At 44.9% G+C, this 23,765-nt stretch overlaps 2 protein-coding genes across 8 annotated transcripts in view; one reads left to right on the top strand and one right to left on the bottom strand.

The window, feature by feature from the left end:
* Positions 1-23,765, bottom strand: part of cfap77 (cilia and flagella associated protein 77) — a 29,168-nt gene that overhangs the window by 3,179 nt on the left and 2,224 nt on the right. The window contains exons 3-5 of the mRNA XM_086205591.1: positions 17,070-17,226; positions 12,467-12,551; positions 12,298-12,400 (exon numbers count right to left, since the gene is read on the bottom strand). Of these exons, the coding sequence (XP_086061717.1) occupies positions 12,298-12,400; positions 12,467-12,529 (166 nt within the window). The 5' untranslated portion in view covers positions 12,530-12,551; positions 17,070-17,226. The remainder of the gene's footprint in view (positions 1-12,297; positions 12,401-12,466; positions 12,552-17,069; positions 17,227-23,765) is intronic.
* The window catches only part of qsox2 (quiescin Q6 sulfhydryl oxidase 2), a 12,234-nt gene continuing 5,776 nt past the window's right edge, over positions 17,308-23,765 (top strand). Inside the window, exons 1-7 of one of the 7 annotated variants that reach the window (XM_086205585.1) lie at positions 17,308-17,693; positions 17,779-17,841; positions 20,980-21,034; positions 21,117-21,315; positions 21,554-21,892; positions 23,475-23,575; positions 23,646-23,694. In XM_086205585.1, coding sequence (XP_086061711.1) covers positions 21,733-21,892; positions 23,475-23,575; positions 23,646-23,694 — 310 coding nt within the window. In that variant the 5' untranslated portion in view covers positions 17,308-17,693; positions 17,779-17,841; positions 20,980-21,034; positions 21,117-21,315; positions 21,554-21,732. Of the gene's footprint in view, positions 17,842-19,294; positions 21,035-21,116; positions 21,316-21,553; positions 21,893-22,084; positions 22,656-23,474; positions 23,576-23,645; positions 23,695-23,765 lie in introns of those variants that run through there. The other 6 variants (XM_086205583.1, XM_086205584.1, XM_086205580.1 and 3 more) reach the window with 6 other exon arrangements.

Genomic DNA, 23,765 nt, shown 5'->3' with positions numbered 1-23,765 from the left:
TCATCCATCCATAATCCATGATTCATCCATCCATCATCCATCCATCATCCATCCATCCATCATCCATCCATCATCCATCCATCATCCATCCATCATTCATCCATCATCCATCCATCATCCATCCATCATCCATCCATCATTCATCCATCATCCATCCATCATCCATCCAGCATTCATCCATCATCCATCCATCATCCATCCATCCATTATTCATCCATCATTCATCATCCATCCATCATTCATCATTCATCATCCATCCATCATCCATCATTCATCCATCATCCATCATTCATCATCCATCCATCATCCATCATTCATCCATCATCCATCATTCATCCATCATCCATCATTCATCATCCATCCATCATTCATCATCCATCCATCATCCATCATTCATCATCCATCCATCATCCATCATTCATCCATCATCCATCCATCATCCATCATTCATCCATCCATCATCCATCATTCATCATCCATCCATCATCCATCATTCATCATCCATCCATCGTCCATCCATCATTCATCCATCATCCATCATTCATCCATCCATCCATCATTCATCGTCCATCCATCATCCATCCATCATTCATCCATCCATCATTCATCCATCCATCATTCATCATCCATCCATCCATCATTAATCCATCATCCATCATTCATCATCCATCCATCCATCATTCATCAATCATCCATCCATCATTAATCCATCATCCATCCATCATTCATTCATCATTCATCCATCCATCCATCATTCATCCATCCATCATCATCCATCCATCATTCATCATCCATCCATCCATCATTCATCCATCATCCATCCATTATTCATCCATCATTCATCATCCATCCATCATTCATCATTCATCATCCATCCATCATCCATCATTCATCCATCATCCATCATTCATCATCCATCCATCATCCATCATTCATCCATCATCCATCATTCATCCATCATCCATCATTCATCATCCATCCATCATCCATCATTCATCATCCATCCATCATCCATCATTCATCCATCATCCATCCATCATCCATCATCCATCATTCATCATCCATCCATCATCCATCATTCATCATCCATCCATCGTCCATCCATCATTCATCCATCATCCATCATTCATCCATCCATCATTCATCGTCCATCCATCATCCATCCATCATTCATCCATCCATCATTCATCCATCCATCATTCATCATCCATCCATCCATCATTAATCCATCATCCATCATTCATCATCCATCCATCCATCATTCATCAATCATCCATCCATCATTAATCCATCATCCATCCATCATTCATTCATCATTCATCCATCCATCCATCATTCATCCATCCATCATCATCCATCCATCATTCATCATCCATCCATCCATCATTCATCCATCATCCATCCATCATCCATCCATCATCCATCCATCATTCATTCATCATTCATCCATCCATCCATCATCCATCATTCATCCATCATTCATCCATCCATCATTCATCATCCATCCATCATTAATCCATCATCCATCCATCATTCATCCATCCATCCATCATTCATCCATCCATCATTCATTATTCATCATTCATCCATCATTCATTATTCATCATTCATCCATCATTCATCCATCATTCATCATCCATCCATCATCCATCCATCATTAATTCATCCATCCATCATCCATCATTCATCCATCATCCATCCATCATCATCATCCATCCGTCATCCATCATTAATCCATCCATCATCCATCATTCATCCATCATCCATCCATCATTCATCATCCATCCATCATCCATCCATCGTCCATCATCATCCATCCATCATCCATCATCCATCCATCATTCATCATCCATCCATCGTCCATCCATCATCCATCCATCATCCATCATTCATCCATCATCCATCATTCATCCATCCATCATCCATCATTCATCCATCTTTCATCCATCATCCATCCATCATCCATCATTCATCATCCATCCATCATCCATCCATCGTCCATCCATCATCCATCCATCATCCATCCATCATTCATCCATCATTCATCCATCCATCATTCATCCATCCATCATTCATCCATCATCCATCCATCATCCATCCATCATTCATCATCCATCCATCATCCATCCATCATCCATCCATCATCCATCAATCATCCATCATTCATCATCCATCCATCATTCATCATCCATCCATCGTCCATCCATCCATCATCCATCCATCCATCCATCATCCATCCATCATTCATCATCCATCCATCCATCATTCATCATTCATCCATCTTTCATCCATCATCCATCCATCATCCATCATTCATCATCCATCCATCATCCATCCATCGTCCATCCATCATCCATCCATCATTCATCATCCATCCATCATCCATCCATCGTCCATCCATCATCCATCCATCATCCATCATTCATCATCCATCCATCATCCATCCATCGTCCATCCATCATCCATCCATCATCCATCATTCATTCATCCATCTATCATCCATCATCCATCCATCATTCATCATCCATCCATCATCCATCCATCGTCCATCCATCATCCATCCATCATTCATCATCCATCCATCATCCATCCATCATTCATCATCCATCCATCATCCATCCATCATCCATCATTCATTCATCCATCCATCATCCATCATCCATCCATCATTCATCATCCATCCATCGTCCATCCATCATCCATCATTCATCCATCACCCGTCCATCATTCATCCATCCATCATCCATCATCCATCCATCATCCATCATTCATCATCCATCCATCATCATTAATCCATCATCCATCCATCATTCATCCATCCATCCATCATTCATCCATCCATCATTCATCCATCCATCATCCATCCATCATCCATCCATCATCCATCCATCATCCATCATTCATCATCCATCCATCATCCATCATTCATCCATCATCCATCATTCATCCATCCATCATCCATCATTCATCATCCATCCATCATCCATCATTCATCATCCATCCATCATCCATCCATCATCCATCCATCATTCATCATCCATCCATCATCCATCATTCATCAATCATTCATCCATCATTCATCCATCATCCATCATTCATCCATCCATCATCCATCATTCATCCATCTTTCATCCATCATCCATCCATCATCCATCCATCATCCATCATTCATCATCCATCCATCATCCATCCATCGTCCATCCATCATCCATCCATCATCCATCCATCATTCATCCATCATTCATCCATCCATCATTCATCCATCATCCATCCATCATCCATCCATCATTCATCATCCATCCATCATCCATCCATCGTCCATCCATCATCCATCAATCATCCATCATTCATCATCCATCCATCATTCATCATCCATCCATCGTCCATCCATCCATCATCCATCCATCCATCATTAATCCATCATCCATCCATCATTCATCATCCATCCATCCATCATTCATCCATCATCCATCCATCATTCATCCATCATCCATCCATCATTCATCCATCCATCATCCATCATCCATTCATCATCCATCATTCATCATCCATCCATCATCCATCATCATTAATCCATCATCCATCCATCATTCATCCATCCATCATCCATCATTCATCCATCCATCATCCATCCATCATCCATCCATCATTAATCCATCATCCATCCATCATTAATCCATCATCCATCCATCATCCATCCATCATTCATCCATCCATCCATCATTCATCCATCCATCATCCATCATTCATCCATCCATCCATCATTCATCATCCATCCATCATTAATCCATCATCCATCCATCCATCATTCATCCATCATCCATCCATCCATCCATCATCCATCCATCATCCATCATTCATCCATCATCCATCCATCATCCATCATTCATCATCCATCCATCATCCATCCATCAATCATCCATCATTCATCCATCATCCATCCATCATCCATCATTCATCATCCATCCATCGTCCATCCATCATCCATCCATCATCCATCCATCATCCATCATTCATCCATCCATCATTCATCCATCCATCATCCATCATCCATCCATCATTCATCATCCATCCATCATCCATCCATCGTCCATCCATCATCCATCCATCATCCATCCATCATCCATCATCCATCCATCATCCATCCATCGTCCATCCATCATCCATCCATCATCCATCATTCATTCATCCATCTATCATCCATCATCCATCCATCATTCATCATCCATCCATCATCCATCCATCGTCCATCCATCATCCATCCATCATTCATCATCCATCCATCATCCATCCATCATTCATCATCCATCCATCATCCATCCATCATCCATCATTCATCCATCCATCATCCATCCATAATCCATGATTCATCCATCCATCATCGATCCATCATTCATCCATCCATCATCCATCCATCCATCATCCATCATCCATCTATCATCCATCCATAATCCATGATTCATCCATCCATCATCCATCCATCCATAATCCATGATTCATCCATCCATCATCGATCCATCATTCATCCATCCATCATCCATCCATCCATCATCCATCCATCATCCATCCATAATCCATGATTCATCCATCCATCATCCATCATTCATTCATCCATCATCCATCCATAATCCATGATTCATCCATCCATCATCCATCCATCATTCATCCATCATCCATCCAACATCCATCATCCATCCATCATCCATCCATCCATAATCCATGATTCATCCATCCATCATCCATCATTCATTCATCCATCATCCATCCATAATCCATGATTCATCCATCCATCATCCATCCATCATTCATCCATCCATCATCCATCCATCCATCATCCATCCATCATCCATCCATCATCCATCATTCATCCATCCATCATCCATCATCCATCCATCATCCATCCATCATTCATCCATCATCCATCCATCATCCATCCAGCATTCATCCATCATCCATCCATCATCCATCCATCATTCATCCATCATTCATCATCCATCCATCATTCATCATTCATCATCCATCCATCATCCATCATTCATCCATCATCCATCATTCATCATCCATCCATCATCCATCATTCATCCATCATCCATCATTCATCCATCATCCATCATTCATCATCCATCCATCATTCATCATCCATCCATCATCCATCATTCATCATCCATCCATCATCCATCATTCATCCATCATCCATCCATCATCCATCATTCATCCATCCATCATCCATCATTCATCATCCATCCATCATCCATCATTCATCATCCATCCATCGTCCATCCATCATTCATCCATCATCCATCATTCATCCATCCATCATCCATCCATCATTCATCGTCCATCCATCATCCATCCATCATTCATCCATCCATCATTCATCCATCCATCATCCATCATTCATCATCCATCCATCCATCATTAATCCATCATCCATCATTCATCATCCATCCATCCATCATTCATCAATCATCCATCCATCATTAATCCATCATCCATCCATCATTCATTCATCATTCATCCATCCATCCATCATTCATCCATCATCATCCATCATCCATCCATCATTCATCATCCATCCATCCATCATTCATCCATCATCCATCCATCATCCATCCATCATTCATTCATCATTCATCCATCTATCCATCATCCATCATTCATCCATCATTCATCCATCCATCATTCATCATCCATCCATCATCCATCCATCATTAATCCATCATCCATCCATCATTCATCCATCCATCCATCATTCATCCATCCATCATTCATTATTCATCATTCATCCATCATTCATTATTCATCATTCATCCATCATTCATCCATCATTCATCATCCATCCATCATCCACCCATCATTAATTCATCCATCCATCATCCATCCATCATCCATCATTCATCATCTATCCATCATCCATCCATCGTCCATCCATCATCCATCCATCATCCATCCATCATTCATCATCCATCCATCGTCCATTCTTCATCCATCCATCATCCATCATTCATCAATCATTCATCCATCATTCATCCATCATCCATCATTCATCCATCCATCATCCATCATTCATCCATCTTTCATCCATCATCCATCCATCATCCATCCATCATCCATCATTCATCATCCATCCATCATCCATCCATCGTCCATCCATCATCCATCCATCATTCATCCATCATTCATCCATCCATCATTCATCCATCATCCATTCATCATCCATCCATCATTCATCATCCATCCATCATCCATCCATCCATCATCCATCAATCATCCATCATTCATCATCCATCCATCATTCATCATCCATCCATCGTCCATCCATCCATCATCCATCCATCCATCCATCATCCATCCATCATTCATCATCCATCCATCCATCATTCATCCATCATCCATCCATCATTCATCCATCCATCCATCCATCATCCATCCATCATCCATCATTCATCATCCATCCATCATCCATCCATCATTCATCCATCCATCCATCATTCATCCATCCATCATTCATCCATCCATCATCCATCATTCATCATCCATCCATCATCCATCCATCATTAATCCATCATCCATCCATCATTAATCCATCATCCATCCATCATCCATCCATCATTCATCCATCCATCCATCATTCATCCATCATTCATCCATCCATCCATCATTCATCATCCATCCATCGTTAATCCATCATCCATCCATCATTCATCCATCCATCCATCATTAATCCATCATCCATCCATCCATCATTCATCCATCATCCATCCATCCATCCATCATCCATCATCCATCCATCATCCATCATTCATCATCCATCCATCATCCATCCATCAATCATCCATCATTCATCCATCATCCATCCATCATCCATCATTCATCATCCATCCATCGTCCATCCATCATCCATCCATCATCCATCCATCATCCATCATTCATCCATCATTCATCCATCCATCATTCATCCATCCATCATCCATCATCCATCATCCATCCATCATCCATCCATCGTCCATCCATCATCCATCCATCATCCATCCATCATCCATCATTCATCATCCATCCATCATCCATCCATCATCCATCCATCATTCATCATCCATCCATCATCCATCCATCATCCATCCATCATCCATCATTCATCATCCATCCATCATCCATTCATCATCCATCCATCATCCATCATTCATCCATCATCCATCATTCATCCATCCATCATCCATCATCCATCCATCATCCATCATTCATCATCCATCCATCGTCCATCCATCGTTCATCCATCATCCATCATTCATCCATCCATCATCCATCCATCATTCATCATCCATCCATCATCCATCCATCGTCCATCCATCATCCATCATTCATCATCCATCCATCATCCATCCATCATTCATCCATCATTCATCCATCCATCATTCATCCATCCATCATTCATCCATCATCCATCCATCATCCATCCATCATTCATCATCCATCCATCATCCATCCATCCATCATCCATCAATCATCCATCATTCATCATCCATCCATCATTCATCATCCATCCATCGTCCATCCATCCATCATGCATCCATCCATCCATCATCCATCCATCATTCATCATCCATCCATCCATCATTCATCCATCATCCATCCATCATTCATCCATCCATCCATCCATCATCCATCCATCATCCATCATTCATCATCCATCCATCATCCATCATCATTAATCCATCATCCATCCATCATTCATCCATCCATCCATCATTCATCCATCCATCATTCATCCATCCATCATCCATCATTCATCATCCATCCATCATCCATCCATCATTAATCCATCATCCATCCATCATTAATCCATCATCCATCCATCATCCATCCATCATTCATCCATCCATCCATCATTCATCCATCCATCATCCATCATTCATCCATCCATCCATCATTCATCATCCATCCATCATTAATCCATCATCCATCCATCGTTCATCCATCCATCCATCATTCATCATCCATCCATCATTAATCCATCATCCATCCATCCATCATTCATCCATCATCCATCCATCCATCCATCATCCATCATTCATCCATCATCCATCCATCATCCATCATTCATCATCCATCCATCATCCATCCATCAATCATCCATCATTCATCCATCATCCATCCATCATCCATCATTCATCATCCATCCATCGTCCATCCATCATCCATCCATCATCCATCCATCATCCATCATTCATCCATCCATCATTCATCCATCCATCATCCATCATCCATCATCCATCCATCATCCATCCATCGTCCATCCATCATCCATCCATCATCCATCCATCATCCATCATTCATCATCCATCCATCATCCATCCATCATCCATCCATCATTCATCATCCATCCATCATCCATCCATCATCCATCCATCATCCATCATTCATCATCCATCCATCATCCATCCATCATCCATCCATCATCCATCATTCATCATCCATCCATCATCCATCCATCATCCATCATTCATCATCCATCCATCATCCATCATTCATCCATCATCCATCATTCATCCATCCATCATTCATCATCCATCCATCATCCATCATCCATCCATCATTCATCCATCATCCATCATTCATCCATCCATCATCCATCCATCATTCATCATCCATCCATCATCCATCCATCGTCCATCCATCATCCATCATTCATCATCCATCCATCCATCATTAATCCATCATCCATCATTCATCATTCATCCATCCATCATTTATCAATCATCCATCCATCATTAATCCATCATCCATCCATCATTCATTCATCATTCATCCATCCATCCATCATTCATCCATCCATCATCATCCATCCATCATTCATCCATCATTCATCCATCATCAATCCATCATTCATCATCCATCCATCCATCATTCATCCATCATCCATCCATCATTAATCCATCATCCATCCATCATCCATCCATCATTCATTCATCATTCATCCATCCATCCATCATCCATCATTCATCCATCATTCATCCATCCATCATTCATCATCCATCCATCATCCATCCATCATTAATCCATCATCCATCCATCATTCATCCATCCATCCATCATTCATCCATCCATCATTCATTATTCATCATTCATCCATCATTCATCATCCATCCATCATCCATCCATCATTAATCCATCCATCCATCATCCATCCATCATCCATCATTCATCCGTCATCCATCATTAATCCATCCATCATCCATCATTCATCATCCATCCATCATCCATCATTCATCATCCATCCATCGTCCATCCATCATTCATCCATCATTCATCCATCATCCATCATTCATCCATCCATCATCCATCATTCATCCATCTTTCATCCATCATCCATCCATCATCCATCCATCATCCATCATTCATCATCCATCCATCATCCATCCATCGTCCATCCATCATCCATCCATCATCCATCCATCATTCATCCATCATTCATCCATCCATCATTCATCCATCATCCATCCATCATCCATCCATCATTCATCATCCATCCATCATCCATCCATCGTCCATCCATCATCCATCAATCATCCATCATTCATCATCCATCCATCATTCATCATCCATCCATCGTCCATCCATCCATCATCCATCCATCCATCCATCATTAATCCATCATCCATCCATCATTCATCATCCATCCATCCATCATTCATCCATCATCCATCCATCATTCATCCATCATCCATCCATCATTCATCCATCCATCATCCATCATCCATCCATCATCCATCAATCATCCATCATTCATCATCCATCCATCATTCATCATCCATCCATCGTCCATCCATCCATCATCCATCCATCCATCCATCATCCATCCATCATTCATCATCCATCCATCCATCATTCATCCATCATCCATCCATCATTCATCCATCCATCATTCATCCATCCATCATCCATCATCATCCATCCATCATCCATCCATCGTCCATCCATCATCCATCCATCATCCATCCATCATCCATCATTCATCATCCATCATTCATCCATCCATCGTCCATCCATCATCCATCCATCATCCATCATTCATTCATCCATCTATCATCCATCATCCATCCATCATTCATCATCCATCCATCATCCATCCATCGTCCATCCATCATCCATCCATCATTCATCATCCATCCATCATCCATCCATCATTCATCATCCATCCATCATCCATCCATCATCCATCATTCATTCATCCATCTATCATCCATCATCCATCCATCATTCATCATCCATCCATCGTCCATCCATCATCCATTCATCCATCTATCATCCATCATCCATCCATCATTCATCATCCATCCATCATCCATCCATCGTCCATCCATCATCCATCCATCATTCATCCATCCATCATCCATCATTCATCCATCCATCATCCATCATTCATCATCCATCCATCATTCATCATCCATCCATCATCCACCCATCATTAATCATTCATCCATCCATCATTCATCCATCCATCATTCATCCATCCATCCATCATCCATCCATCATCCATCCATCCATCATTCATCCATCATCCATCCATCATTCATCCATCCATCATTCATCCATCCATCATCCATCATCATCCATCCATCATCCATCCATCGTCCATCCATCATCCATCCATCATCCATCCATCATCCATCATTCATCATCCATCATTCATCCATCCATCGTCCATCCATCATCCATCCATCATCCATCATTCATTCATCCATCTATCATCCATCATCCATCCATCATTCATCATCCATCCATCATCCATCCATCGTCCATCCATCATCCATCCATCATTCATCATCCATCCATCATCCATCCATCATTCATCATCCATCCATCATCCATCCATCATCCATCATTCATTCATCCATCTATCATCCATCATCCATCCATCATTCATCATCCATCCATCGTCCATCCATCATCCATTCATCCATCTATCATCCATCATCCATCCATCATTCATCATCCATCCATCATCCATCCATCGTCCATCCATCATCCATCCATCATTCATCCATCCATCATCCATCATTCATCCATCCATCATCCATCATTCATCATCCATCCATCATTCATCATCCATCCATCATCCACCCATCATTAATCATTCATCCATCCATCATTCATCCATCCATCATTCATCCATCCATCCATCATCCATCCATCATTCATCATCCATCCATCATCCATCCATCCATCCATCATCCCTCCCTACATCCACCCATCCATCATCCCTCCATCCATCCATCCATTCCATCATCCATCCCTCCATGTTCTCCCTCTTCTCCTGTAGAGGGTGGTGGGGGTGGAGCCTATCCCAGCAGCCTTCCCCCTGGACAGGTCACCAGTCCATGGCAGGGCCAACACATAGAGACAGACAACCATTGGCTCTCCCAGCCACGCCTACGGTCAATTTAGAGTCTGGATTAACCTGGTCCCTCTTGATGTCTTTGGACTGTGGAGGAAGCTGGAGTACCAGAGAGAACCCAGCAGGAACAGGGAGAACATGGAGACTCACCCAGAAAGACCCCGTGCTGCAGCCGGGGCTCCACCCACAACCCTCTTGATGGGGGGCCACAGGGAGGACCACTGCTGACATTTTTGTCTGTAGTTTTTTGTTTTTTCTAAAGAAAATTTTAAAAATGATTTAGGCAATAATTCTGAGAAGGTGATGATTTGGATGTTAGGTGTTAAATCATCTCCCTTGTTCTTGTGAATGTGGTGCGTTTACGCCATACTGGATTCATTCAGGGACCGTTGGAAAGTTGAATATCTGATGAAACTTGGTGTTTTTACAGTTTCTAAATGATGAATGTTTCATTTTGATTCCAGCAGGCTCATGAATAAAATGTATCATGTATGTATAATATATAAAATGTCTTTTACAGCTGAATCAGTGGTTTTATAAACCTGGCCAGTGGTTGCTTGGAAACCAGGTTTCTGTTTTTTTGTCTCTGTGTCTGTGTTTCAGCCTCCATCTGGTGCTGCACAGCAGCAAGCAGCCAGTTAGCATCACCTTGTCCTGTATACAGCTACAGGCAACAGGTGTGTTCACACATCATCTCATCACGCTGGACAAGGCGGAAGAATGAGAGAGTGACTGCTGCAGAGTCATGTGACCTGGGATTGGATGCTGATTGGAGGGAGGAGCCAGATGTTGGTGTGAAGCACAAAAAGTTCTGATGACTCTTCAGAATGCAAACAAACATGAGTGTAGCAAGGTTAGGAGGTGGTAAGCAAACATAACCACAGCAATATGTCCTTGCTCACCTTCAGCCATGCCCCCATCCCTGACCAAGCTGCTGCTGGTTCCGAAAGTGAAATCTGGACCAGGGAGGGACCAAATGGTAGACCGAGTCTGACCTACAGATGCCTGCAGAGAGAAGGGGTGACATCATCACCTTCATTGTCATCGTCAGTTTTGTCAATGAGTGCTCACCTTGGCCAGCAGCAGATTGGTCAGCATAGAGTCTCTGACCACGCCCACTCTAGGTGATGACATGCTCCTGAGTGACAGCAAGTTTCTGTGAGGTAATGAGACCTTCATCATCATCGGCCCAGCGCTTTCACAGTAAAAGTTCTCCAGCAGAAGCAGTAGTACGGATAACAGTGTTAATAGTAGTAGTAGTAATAATAATAGTAGTAATCGTCGTAACAGGAATACCAATAGTAGTAATAATCGTAGTAGTAGTTATCGTAGAAGTAGCAGCAACAGTCGTAGCAGATGCCGATGTAGAAGTAAAAGTGGTAGTTGTAGGTGTAATTGTAGTAATAGTAATAGTAGTCGTAATGTAAAAGTAGTAATAGTAGTAACAGTGATTCCAGAGGTAGTAATAACAGTAGTAACAGTAGTAATAGTAGTGATAACAGTCGTAGTAATAGTAGTAGTAGTTGTAGTCGTAGTAATAACAGTAGTAGTAGTAGTAGTAGTTGTAGTCGTAATCGTAGTAATAACAGTAGTAGTAGTACTTGTAGTCGTAGTTGTAGTCGTAGTAATAAGAGTAGCAGTAGTTGTTGTAGTCGTACTAATAACAGTAGTAGTCGTAGTTGTAGTCGTAGTAATGACAGTAGTAGTAGTAGTTGTAGTCGTAGCTGTAGTCGTATTAATAACAGTAGTAGTAGAAGTTGTAGTCGTAGTTGTAGTCGTAGTAATGACAGTAGTAGTAGAAGTTGTAGTTGTAGTAATAACAGTAGTAGTAGAAGTTGTAGTCGTAGTCGTAGTAATGACAGTAGTAGTAGAAGTTGTAGTTGTAGTAATAACGATAGTAGAAGTAGTTGTAGTCGTAGCTGTAGTCGTATTAATAACAGTAGTAGTAGAAGTTGTAGTCGTAGTTGTAGTCGTAGTAATGACAGCAGTTGTAGCAGTTGTAGTCGTAGTAATGACAGCAGTTGTAGTAGTTGTAGTCGTAGTAATGACAGCAGTTGTAGTAGTTGTAGTCGTAGTAATGACAGCAGTTGTAGCAGTTGTAGTCGTAGTAATGACAGCAGTAGTAGCAGTTGTAGTCGTAGTAATGACAGCAGTTGTAGTAGTTGTAGTCGTAGTAATGACAGCAGTTGTAGTAGTCGTAGTAATGACAGCAGTTGTAGTAGTTGTAGTCGTAGTAATGACAGCAGTTGTAGTAGTTGTAGTCGTAGTGATGACAGCAGTAGTAGTAGTTGTAGTCGTAGTAATGACAGCAGTTGTAGTAGTTGTAGTCGTAGTAATGACAGCAGTTGTAGTCGTAGTAATGACAGCAGTTGTAGTAGTTGTAGTCGTAGTAATGACAGCAGTAGTAGTAGTTGTAGTCGTAGTAATGACAGCAGTTGTAGTAGTTGTAGTCGTAGTAATGACAGCAGTTGTAGTCGTAGTAATGACAGCAGTTGTAGCAGTTGTAGTTGTAGTAATGACAGCAGTAGTAGTAGTTGTAGTCGTAGTAATGACAGCAGTTGTAGTAGTTGTAGTCGTAGTAATGACAGCAGTTGTAGTAGTTGTAGTCGTAGTAATGACAGAAGTTGTAGCAGTTGTAGTCGTAGTAATGACAGCAGTTGTAGCAGTTGAAGTCGTAGTAATGACAGCAGTTGTAGCAGTTGTAGTCGTAGTAATGACAGCAGTAGTAGCAGTTGTAGTCGTAGTAATGACAGCAGTAGTAGCAGTTGTAGTCGTAGTAATGACAGCAGTAGTAGCAGTTGTAGTCGTAGTAATGACAGCAGTAGTAGCAGTTGTAGTCGTAGTAATGACAGCAGTAGTAGCAGTTGTAGTCGTAGTAATGACAGCAGTAGTAGCAGTTGTGGTCGTAGTAATGACAGCAGTTGTAGTAGTTGTGGTCGTAGTAATGACAGCAGTAGTAGCAGTTGTAGTCGTAGTAATGACAGCAGTTGTAGCAGTTGTAGTCGTAGTAATGACAGCAGTAGTAGCAGTTGTAGTCGTAGTAATGACAGCAGTAGTAGCAGTTGTAGTCGTAGTAATGACAGCAGTTGTAGTAGTTGTAGTCGTAGTAATGACAGCAGTAGTAGCAGTTGTAGTCGTAGTAATGACAGCAGTTGTAGCAGTTGTAGTCGTAGTAATGACAGCAGCAGTAGCAGTTGTAGTCGTAGTAATGACAGCAGTTGTAGCAGTTGTAGTCGTAGTAATGACAGCAGTAGTAGCAGTTGTAGTCGTAGTAATGACAGCAGTAGTAGCAGTTGTAGTCGTAGTAATGACAGCAGTAGTAGCAGTTGTAGTCGTAGTAATGACAGCAGTTGTAGCAGTTGTAGTCGTAGTAATGACAGCAGCAGTAGCAGTTGTAGTCGTAGTAATGACAGCAGTAGTAGCAGTTGTAGTCGTAGTAATGACAGCAGTAGTAGCAGTTGTGGTCGTAGTAATGACAGCAGTTGTAGCAGTTGTGGTCGTAGTAATGACAGCAGTAGTAGCAGTTGTAGTCGTAGTAATGACAGCAGTAGTAGTAGTTGTGGTCGTAGTAATGACAGCAGTTGTAGCAGTTGTAGTCGTAGTAATGACAGCAGTAGTAGCAGTTGTGGTCGTAGTAATGACAGCAGTTGTAGCAGTTGTAGTCGTAGTAATGACAGCAGTAGTAGCAGTTGTAGTCGTAGTAATGACAGCAGTAGTAGTAGTTGTGGTCGTAGTAATGACAGCAGTTGTAGCAGTTGTAGTCGTAGTAATGACAGCAGTAGTAGCAGTCGTAGTCGTAGTAATGACAGCAGTTGTAGCAGTTGTAGTCGTAGTAATGACAGCAGTTGTAGCAGTTGTAGTCGTAGTAATGACAGCAGTAGTAGCAGTTGTAGTCGTAGTAATGACAGCAGTTGTAGCAGTTGTAGTCGTAGTAATGACAGCAGTAGTAGCAGTTGTAGTCGTAGTAATGACAGCAGTAGTAGCAGTTGTAGTCGTAGTAATGACAGCAGTTGTAGCAGTTGTAGTCGTAGTAATGACAGCAGTTGTAGCAGTTGTAGTCGTAGTAATGACAGCAGTTGTAGCAGTTGTAGTCGTAGTAATGACAGCAGTTGTAGTCGTAGTAATGACAGCAGTAGTAGCAGTCGTAGTTGTAGTAATGACAGCAGTAGTAGTAGTTGTAGTCGTAGTAATGACAGCAGTTGTAGTAGTTGTAGTCGTAGTAATGACAGCAGTAGTAGCAGTTGTAGTCGTAGTAATGACAGCAGTAGTAGCAGTTGTAGTCGTAGTAATGACAGCAGTTGTAGTAGTTGTAGTCGTAGTAATGACAGCAGTTGTAGCAGTTGTAGTCGTAGTAATGACAGCAGTAGTAGCAGTTGTAGTCGTAGTAATGACAGCAGTAGTAGCAGTTGTAGTCGTAGTAATGACAGCAGTTGTAGCAGTTGTAGTCGTAGTAATGACAGCAGTTGTAGCAGTTGTAGTCGTAGTAATGACAGCAGTAGTAGTAGTTGTAGTCGTAGTAATGACAGCAGTTGTAGTAGTTGTAGTCGTAGTAATGACAGCAGTAGTAGCAGTTGTAGTCGTAGTAATGACAGCAGTTGTAGCAGTTGTAGTCGTAGTAATGACAGCAGTTGTAGCAGTTGTAGTCGTAGTAATGACAGCAGTTGTAGTAGTTGTAGTCGTAGTAATGACAGCAGTAGTAGCAGTTGTGGTCGTAGTAATGACAGCAGTTGTAGCAGTTGTAGTCGTAGTAATGACAGCAGTTGTAGCAGTTGTAGTCGTAGTAATGACAGCAGTTGTAGTAGTTGTAGTCGTAGTAATGACAGCAGTAGTAGCAGTTGTAGTCGTAGTAATGACAGCAGTAGTAGCAGTTGTAGTCGTAGTAATGACAGCAGTTGTAGCAGTTGTAGTCGTAGTAATGACAGCAGTTGTAGTAGTTGTAGTCGTAGTAATGACAGCAGTAGTAGCAGTTGTAGTCGTAGTAATGACAGCAGTAGTAGCAGTTGTAGTCGTAGTAATGACAGCAGTTGTAGCAGTTGTAGTCGTAGTAATGACAGCAGTTGTAGCAGTTGTAGTCGTAGTAATGACAGCAGTAGTAGCAGTTGTAGTCGTAGTAATGACAGCAGTAGTAGCAGTTGTAGTCGTAGTAATGACAGCAGTTGTAGCAGTTGTAGTCGTAGTAATGACAGCAGTTGTAGCAGTTGTAGTCGTAGTAATGACAGCAGTTGTAGTAGTTGTAGTCGTAGTAATGACAGCAGTTGTAGCAGTTGTAGTCGTAGTAATGACAGCAGTTGTAGCAGTTGTAGTCGTAGTAATGACAGCAGTAGTAGCAGTTGTAGTCGTAGTAATGACAGCAGTTGTAGCAGTTGTAGTCGTAGTAATGACAGCAGTAGTAGCAGTTGTAGTCGTAGTAATGACAGCAGTTGTAGCAGTTGTAGTCGTAGTAATGACAGCAGTTGTAGCAGTTGTAGTCGTAGTAATGACAGCAGTAGTAGCAGTTGTAGTCGTAGTAATGACAGCAGTAGTAGCAGTTGTAGTCGTAGTAATGACAGCAGTTGTAGTAGTTGTAGTCGTAGTAATGACAGCAGTTGTAGCAGTTGTAGTCGTAGTAATGACAGCAGTGGCAGTTGTAGCGTCGAGGTTGAACTTGAACTCTCAGCTGCCATAAAAGACTCACATCAAATGAAACCACTCCAACTGTTTGTGATCGCGAAGACTCGGACCGACTCGGGACCAGGTCTTCCTGTTGGACACTTGTCGGAACGTTTCCCCGCCTGCGTGTCCGCGTCCTCCTGAGTCCAGCTCTTCCGTTGATATGGTAACCAGACGCTAAACTGAAACGCAGCGGGAGAGAGGCGACGAGAATGACGTCATTCTTTACTCTCAACGATTAATATCATGAAGTTGCAGCTGACGGTGTAAAGGTGATGGCGTGTCTCCAGCGTTCGTGTCTTATCATCTTTTCCGCGTTTTTATTACTTCAACGTTTTTATCGCCGTCAAAGGCAAATAGAGAAACATTCAAATATAAATAACAGACGGCAACATGAACGTGCCCGATGCTCGCCAACAACATCGTCTTTTCAACCCGTAATTCCAAATTTCCCGTCGACGTCACGGACAGACAGCAGGGGGCGGCAGAGCGCGCTGCTGCTTTCAGGAACTGGCGGAAATAGAGCGTCATCGTGTTTGTGATAGGAAACGTTCTCAGATCTGGTTTTGAATCGGCCTGATGGAGGAACGACTCGATATTCTCAGCAGAGCGTTGCTCTATCCCTGGAATATCAGATGAGTAAAACCAGGTTCTTTGAATTATTTGTCTGTTTTTGATTTCTACTTTTGATTTGTTTTTTTTTGTACTGACATATTGTGTTGTTACGTTGGCAGGCTCAAGGGATAAAACTGAAACGTCAATCATTATGTACTCCTCTCATGCTGGTGGGAGGTCAGGTGGGTCAGTAGCACCGGAAGGGACAGGAAGGGAAGTGATGAAAGTCTCATGCTCTGATCTGTGCGTGGGAGGCTTCACTATGTCTCCTCTGGCCAAGATGGGGACAACCTGTCGTCACAGGAATGTCCCTCCTCCTGAAGTCTTGACATGTCAAGCTAACAATATGACTGACGCCATGTTTGTAGTCTCTGACTAACATGCCTATGACTAAAACCCCTCCCTGACCTTCCCGTGGTATGAAGGCCAGAACAGACTCATTTAACTGGTTTATCTATGTTCAACTTCCACTGTCATTTCACTCTCCTTCTCTTATTTGAGCACTTTTAGAACTTGTAGTGTCCAATAGTCCATAGTCAGTGTGCAGGAGTCCTCCTCCCCAGTGTCACAATCATGGGTAGAGTTGGCAAACCTGTTGGTCGTCGGAGGAGACTGAGATCTCTGAGGTTTTTCTGTACCGTTTTACAGCCAATATGTCAACAGGCTGGTTGGCGACGTCCAGTTTGTGACCTGCAGCTATGAGACATGAGTGAGGACAGACAGGAGGAGAGAGAAGCCCAGTGCATCATGGGAGAACCCCGCCAATCCAGGCCTAAAGCAGCAGAGCTAGGGGGTGGGGCTGGTCTGAGCCCACCTAACTGTCAGCTTTATCAACAAGGAAAGTTTTAAATGTAGAGGGGCTGTGAGCCCTGGACCGGGACAGGGCGATGGTTCCACAGGGGAGGAGCCTGATAACTGGAGGCTCTGCCTCCATTCTACTCTTGGAGCCTCTAGGAACCAGCAGGAGCAACCAGGAGGAGGAACAGTTTCCAGACTGTTGGTGGATCCTGATAGGAGGAACCTATCCCGCCTGGAGGTGACTGGTTTCTCTGCATCTCCTTGAGACTGGATGTGTCTGATCTTGGCGATGTTATGAAGGAAGTTGTGTTCCTGCTAACTTGAACCCCACAAGAGGCAGGACCACCCAAAAACCCACCCTGGATCATGATGGAAGAAGAAAACCCGAGAGGGACGAGGACCTCAACACTGTGAGATCAGGTGCTCAGGACATAGGTGCCTTTTTAAGGTGGAATTCAACAAAATAAGTATAAAGCTAATGTGAGCAAAGAGTATGAATAATAAGTCATGTCATGATGGCTAACCAAGACGTGATAATGTGTGTGCGTGATTATCTGATGAGTTCAAGGGTGTGATTATGCAAGTGACCTTTCTGACACTGACAAACTGAATCCAACAGCAGACGGTGGATCTGTGGGGTCCAAGTGGCAGGTACAGCGTGAACTGTCACCCTGAAAGAGGAAGAAGAGTTTTGTAGAGAAGTCAGTAAACCTCCAGATACAGGGTGAAGAGGACTGGTCCAGGAGGAGGGGGAGCAGGAGGACTGGTCCAGGAGGACTGGTCCAGGAGGAGGGGGAGCAGGAGGACTGGTCCAGGAGGAGGGGGAGCAGGAGGAGGGGAGGACAAGTGTAGATGAAGGAGGTGAGCCGCAGTTGTGAGGAGGCCACCAGAAGCACTGGGGTCCGCCATTCTGGCTCCTCCTCCCCCTGCTTTGGGGCCTGAGCTCATCAGAACAAAGAGCCTGTCCCAGCAACACCTGTCACCATAGCAACCACCGACAACAAGCCGGAGTACCAGAGAGAACCCACGCAGGAACAGGGAGAACATGGAGACTCACCCAGAAAGACCCCGTGCTGCAGCCGGGGCTCCACCCACAACCTTCTTGATGGGGGGCCACAGTGAGGACCACTGCTCCACCCACAACCTTCTTGATGGGGGGCCACAGTGAGGACCACTGCTCCACCCTGCTGCATCTCTGCAGTCTCACTCTTTTTATTTCAGCACCAACTCCTGTTTGCTTCATTGTTCCATGCAGGTCTTGTGGATGAGGGTTCTCAGTGGGGTTGGGCGAATGAAGCCCCGCGAGGCTCTGGAGGGTTCTTCCTGATTGCAGCGTGAAAGTTTGGGAGCGCCAAAGCATCAAACACAAAACGGTGACATCTGGTGGTTAGCAGATGTGACGGCGGCTGCTCCCCATCGACAATCACCGATGAGGCCACGTGAGAGGGGAGCCCTGTGTTCTGTTCATGCATGAATTCAGATTCAGTCAGAAAACTTTATTGATCCCCTTTGGGGGCAATTAAAGTAGCAGAGAGTGGTACAACAACATGAGGTAGGGAAGTCTACACCTCCCAAGGTGAGCAGCAGGTGCCTTGTAAAGTGCATGACAGAAGTGGAAGAACAGTAGAGGTAGTAGTGCAGTACAGATAAGCAGTATAATGACATGAATGTATGAGAATACACGGATGCGCCTCCCTGGATGTTGGGTCTCAACTTTGTTCGTCAGTGCTGCAAAATTGCCTGCCAATCAGGAGCCTCCATGAGCGATCCTTGAATGAACGTCCGACAGCTGAGGTCTCTCATGAGTGCAGTAGAGGAACTGATGCCTGTGGTTGTAAGAACACAATATAGACTACAGACTGCAAAAAGGTAATTGGTCCGGGAGAGTGATGGCGTCACCTCAACATGCGGCCACCTGGGGTTCGATTCCCCTCATGGATCTGCAGCGCTGAGCCAGAACGGTCAAACGTACGGGAGGCTGCACAACACTCAAGGGTTGTTTTTCTAACATCTAGCCCTGTTTTTTTAAGCAAAACAATTCAAAGGCTGGAGAGCTGCCAAGGTGTGTCAGATGAGAGGAACCCTCTGAGGGGAACTGCGTCCAGTGGGGATGTGAAGCGCCTGTGCAGTTTCTCTTGTGCTGGCCCTGTGTTTCAGGGGGCCTTGGTGTGTGCGCGTCTTTTAAAACCCTATAAAGAGAAGAAAAGTACAATTGTTTCATGACATGATTTTTACAGAAGAGTTATAATGCAGATTACATGTATCGTATGTGTGTATATGCAGCCAGGCCAAGTACCTCTGTGATTGCACTGGTTGTTGCCCTACAAACGGGCTCTGTGCCCACATGGCTGTCTGGCAGGCCCCCGACACTGTCCTGCAGGGGTGGTGGAGGACCGATGCTGGTACACTCCCTGACCAGGCTCTCCACTGCAGCATCTGCATGGCCGGAGTCGATGAAACCCATCTCTTATAGCTTGGGTCTGCGAGGGCTGCCACAGTAACCGAGGTCGTCGTCTCCACAGGTCCAAGCTCGTCTGTCAAGGTGGTTCCAGTGTTGCTGGCCTCTTTAAGAGCAATGTAATGTTGTTGGTGGTGTTTGAGGAATGCCTGGAAATGTGGCAATTCAACATTTTCACCAGAGACACTCTTGTCTCCTCAGACAGCTCAACAGTGGCTTGACGGAAAGGCCGGGGGACCAGAAGAGTGTGGGCTCGCATCATATTCCTCTGAGCAGAGCGGTGTGATGTCTGTATGCAGCTTAGCCAGAGCTGCTGCTCCTGCGGGAGGGGGTCAACCTCCGGGGAAGCTCCAGCTGAATGTCAGCCAGCTTCTCTTGCTACTGTGGTGCTTTTAAAAAGGTGCGTAATCTTTACTCAAATTCTGGTGTCAGATTAAGAGATTTCTCAACCACAAAGTTAAGAAAAGGTCACATTTCGAACACCAGCACAGGCAATCATGTTTGCTGCTGAGTCTGTGCCCGAGCTTAAGACCTCTCCCCCGACACCCCACTTCTCCGTCACTGCACGTTTGGCCTCTGCGACATTTACAGCTGGAAATCTCATCACTCCCAACATGAGTCTTTCCTCCCCCTTTCAGGGGTGATGTGGTGGCACGCCACTGCCAGACAGAGGTCCACATACCAGCAGCGGTGCTCACTGCACACGCCCTCTGGACCTCAGACGTAGCCGTCTCCTTGGTGGCCTGGATCATCTGCTTCAAGGCCGTTCTCCAGGGGATGATGTAATTGGCGTCCAGGAGATGGACAAAGACTCCATATGGGTGGAGCAGCAGCAGGGTTGGGTGGAGCAGCAGGGTCACCATCTTCATGTTTGCCTAAACACAGCAAAAGAGCTGCGGTTGCGGGACCCCAGGAGGCCCTGACCAAAGACCCCCCCTCATGGACACCAGACGCCGCCTGCAGGCCGAGGAGATCAGGTCAAGCTTCTCCCACGGTCGTGAACGTTTCCTGTTATCCATCACCACGTGACAAGGCAATGGGAGAATTCGGGGTTTCATCGCGAATTCGGGTTACAGGGATGACGCAAGCACCGGTGCCCCTGCGTCAAATGTCAATTTAAACTTATCAGTCACGTGACCTTACAACTCTGACACGCGCTCCGATGGACTGCCGAAGCACATCGCTCAGCGGAAGTGATCCAGGCTTCGGTGCCTCGGTGTCGGACCTCCCAACCCCAGGTCTCAGTCGTCCATTTCGCGGTCGTCTAAAAATCCGGCGGTGGCGACGGGATTCCGCTCCTCCTGGTCTTGCTGCTACACTTCGTTTGCGTTCTTCTTCCACCGGAAATGCGTCAGCGTGAGACGTTACTCCTTCCGTCGTCTCGTAAACACACGTCGCTGTTAGCAGCAGCTGCTCTCATGTCACCCCAGCGCTTGGCGCTTCTTTTCGGCTCCAACTCTACAGCCCTCTGACGCTCCGCCGTGGCGGTGCCCCGGACGGCCGCCTCCATGCTGTGGCTCCGAGCGGCTGCCGTCCTCCTCGGGCTGGTCGCTGGGTCGCTGGGCAGCGCCGCGCGGCTGTACACGGAGGAGGACCCGCTGGTGATCCTGAGCAGCGGAAGCCTGAAGCCCCGAGTCACCAACTCGTCTTCGGCCTGGCTGGTCCAGTTCTTCTCGTCTTGGTGCGGCCACTGTATCCAGTACTCGAGTACCTGGAAGGCCCTCGCCCAGGACGTCAAAGGTACCGAACGGGTTCCACCAGCCCGTTTGCGAACACGAACTCCTTCTAACTGCGGCCATTTTACAGCTCTGACTCAGTTTCCGAGGCTTGAACGTTCGAGCAGCGACCGAAGCGGGGCTCCGACTCGCCAACATCCGTTCTTCGCCTCGGCTTCGATCGGATCGACTCGTACCAAACACGAACCTTCGGGAGGGCGTGGGGGGGGGGGGCGAGTCCGGGATAGCTCGCTTCCTAGCTACCGGAGCAACGAATTCCATCATCGAATTGTTCGGTCGCCGATCGACCGGAGGTGGCGCCGTGTCTCAGTTCACGTTAGACGTTGGCTTTCAGAAGTCATGTGACTACCACGACGAAGACCGAGGATCAACATGAAGCCTCGTCATCGCGCTCAGCCACGCCCTCTTGGTCAGCGCTGAGGCTGCTGGGTAGTTTTTGATGACGAACCCGGGGGGGGGGGGGTGTGCTCACACCTGCATCAGACTCCGACTGTCCTGTCGATCTCTGCCTTCTTTGAGGCTTCCAGCCTTGTTTGACGTGTCTTCTGTCCCTGCGACCGTCTAAAGACACTTTGTGTCTCCCTCACATGTTTGGCAGTTTTGCCATCAAAACGTGGAACTGGAACCCTGCAGGAGGTTCTGCACCTGCAGTTGACGATGTCCCCCATTCGTCATGTGTTCCCTTTCAGGGGAACCCAAGAAACCGGTGAAAGGGTTCGGGGTTATGCCCGACCCACCCTGACCTGGCGAGTGTTGTGGTTGAGTGCTGCACAGCGGTCCACCACCAGGGGACTGATCTGTCTCTGTGTGTCTCCGTGTCCAGATTGGCAGCTGGCGATCAGCGTGGGTGTGCTGGACTGCGCTCAGGAGGAAAACTTTGACGTGTGCAAAGAATATGACATAAAGTTCTATCCGACATTTAAAGTAGGTAAGAGCTGATGTGAATCTAGCTCATGTGAACAAACCACCTGACTCGTCTCGTGTTTGTCTCCAGTTTTTCCGGGCACATGGTCCAGAGACTGACAGAGGGACGACCTACAGAGGTGAGGCCCCTTTTGTCTATCCTCCTTTCCCTCTCCAAGCAAAGTGGTCCCTACTCACTCACGTCACCCTA

Source organism: Aulostomus chinensis, chromosome 6 (genome assembly GCF_037954235.1).
Source record: "Aulostomus chinensis isolate RoL2024-O1b breed Wild chromosome 6, RoL_Achi_v1.0, whole genome shotgun sequence".
Lineage (NCBI taxonomy): Eukaryota > Metazoa > Chordata > Actinopteri > Syngnathiformes > Aulostomidae > Aulostomus > Aulostomus chinensis.
This window is presented reverse-complemented; position numbering and strand designations above follow the sequence as displayed.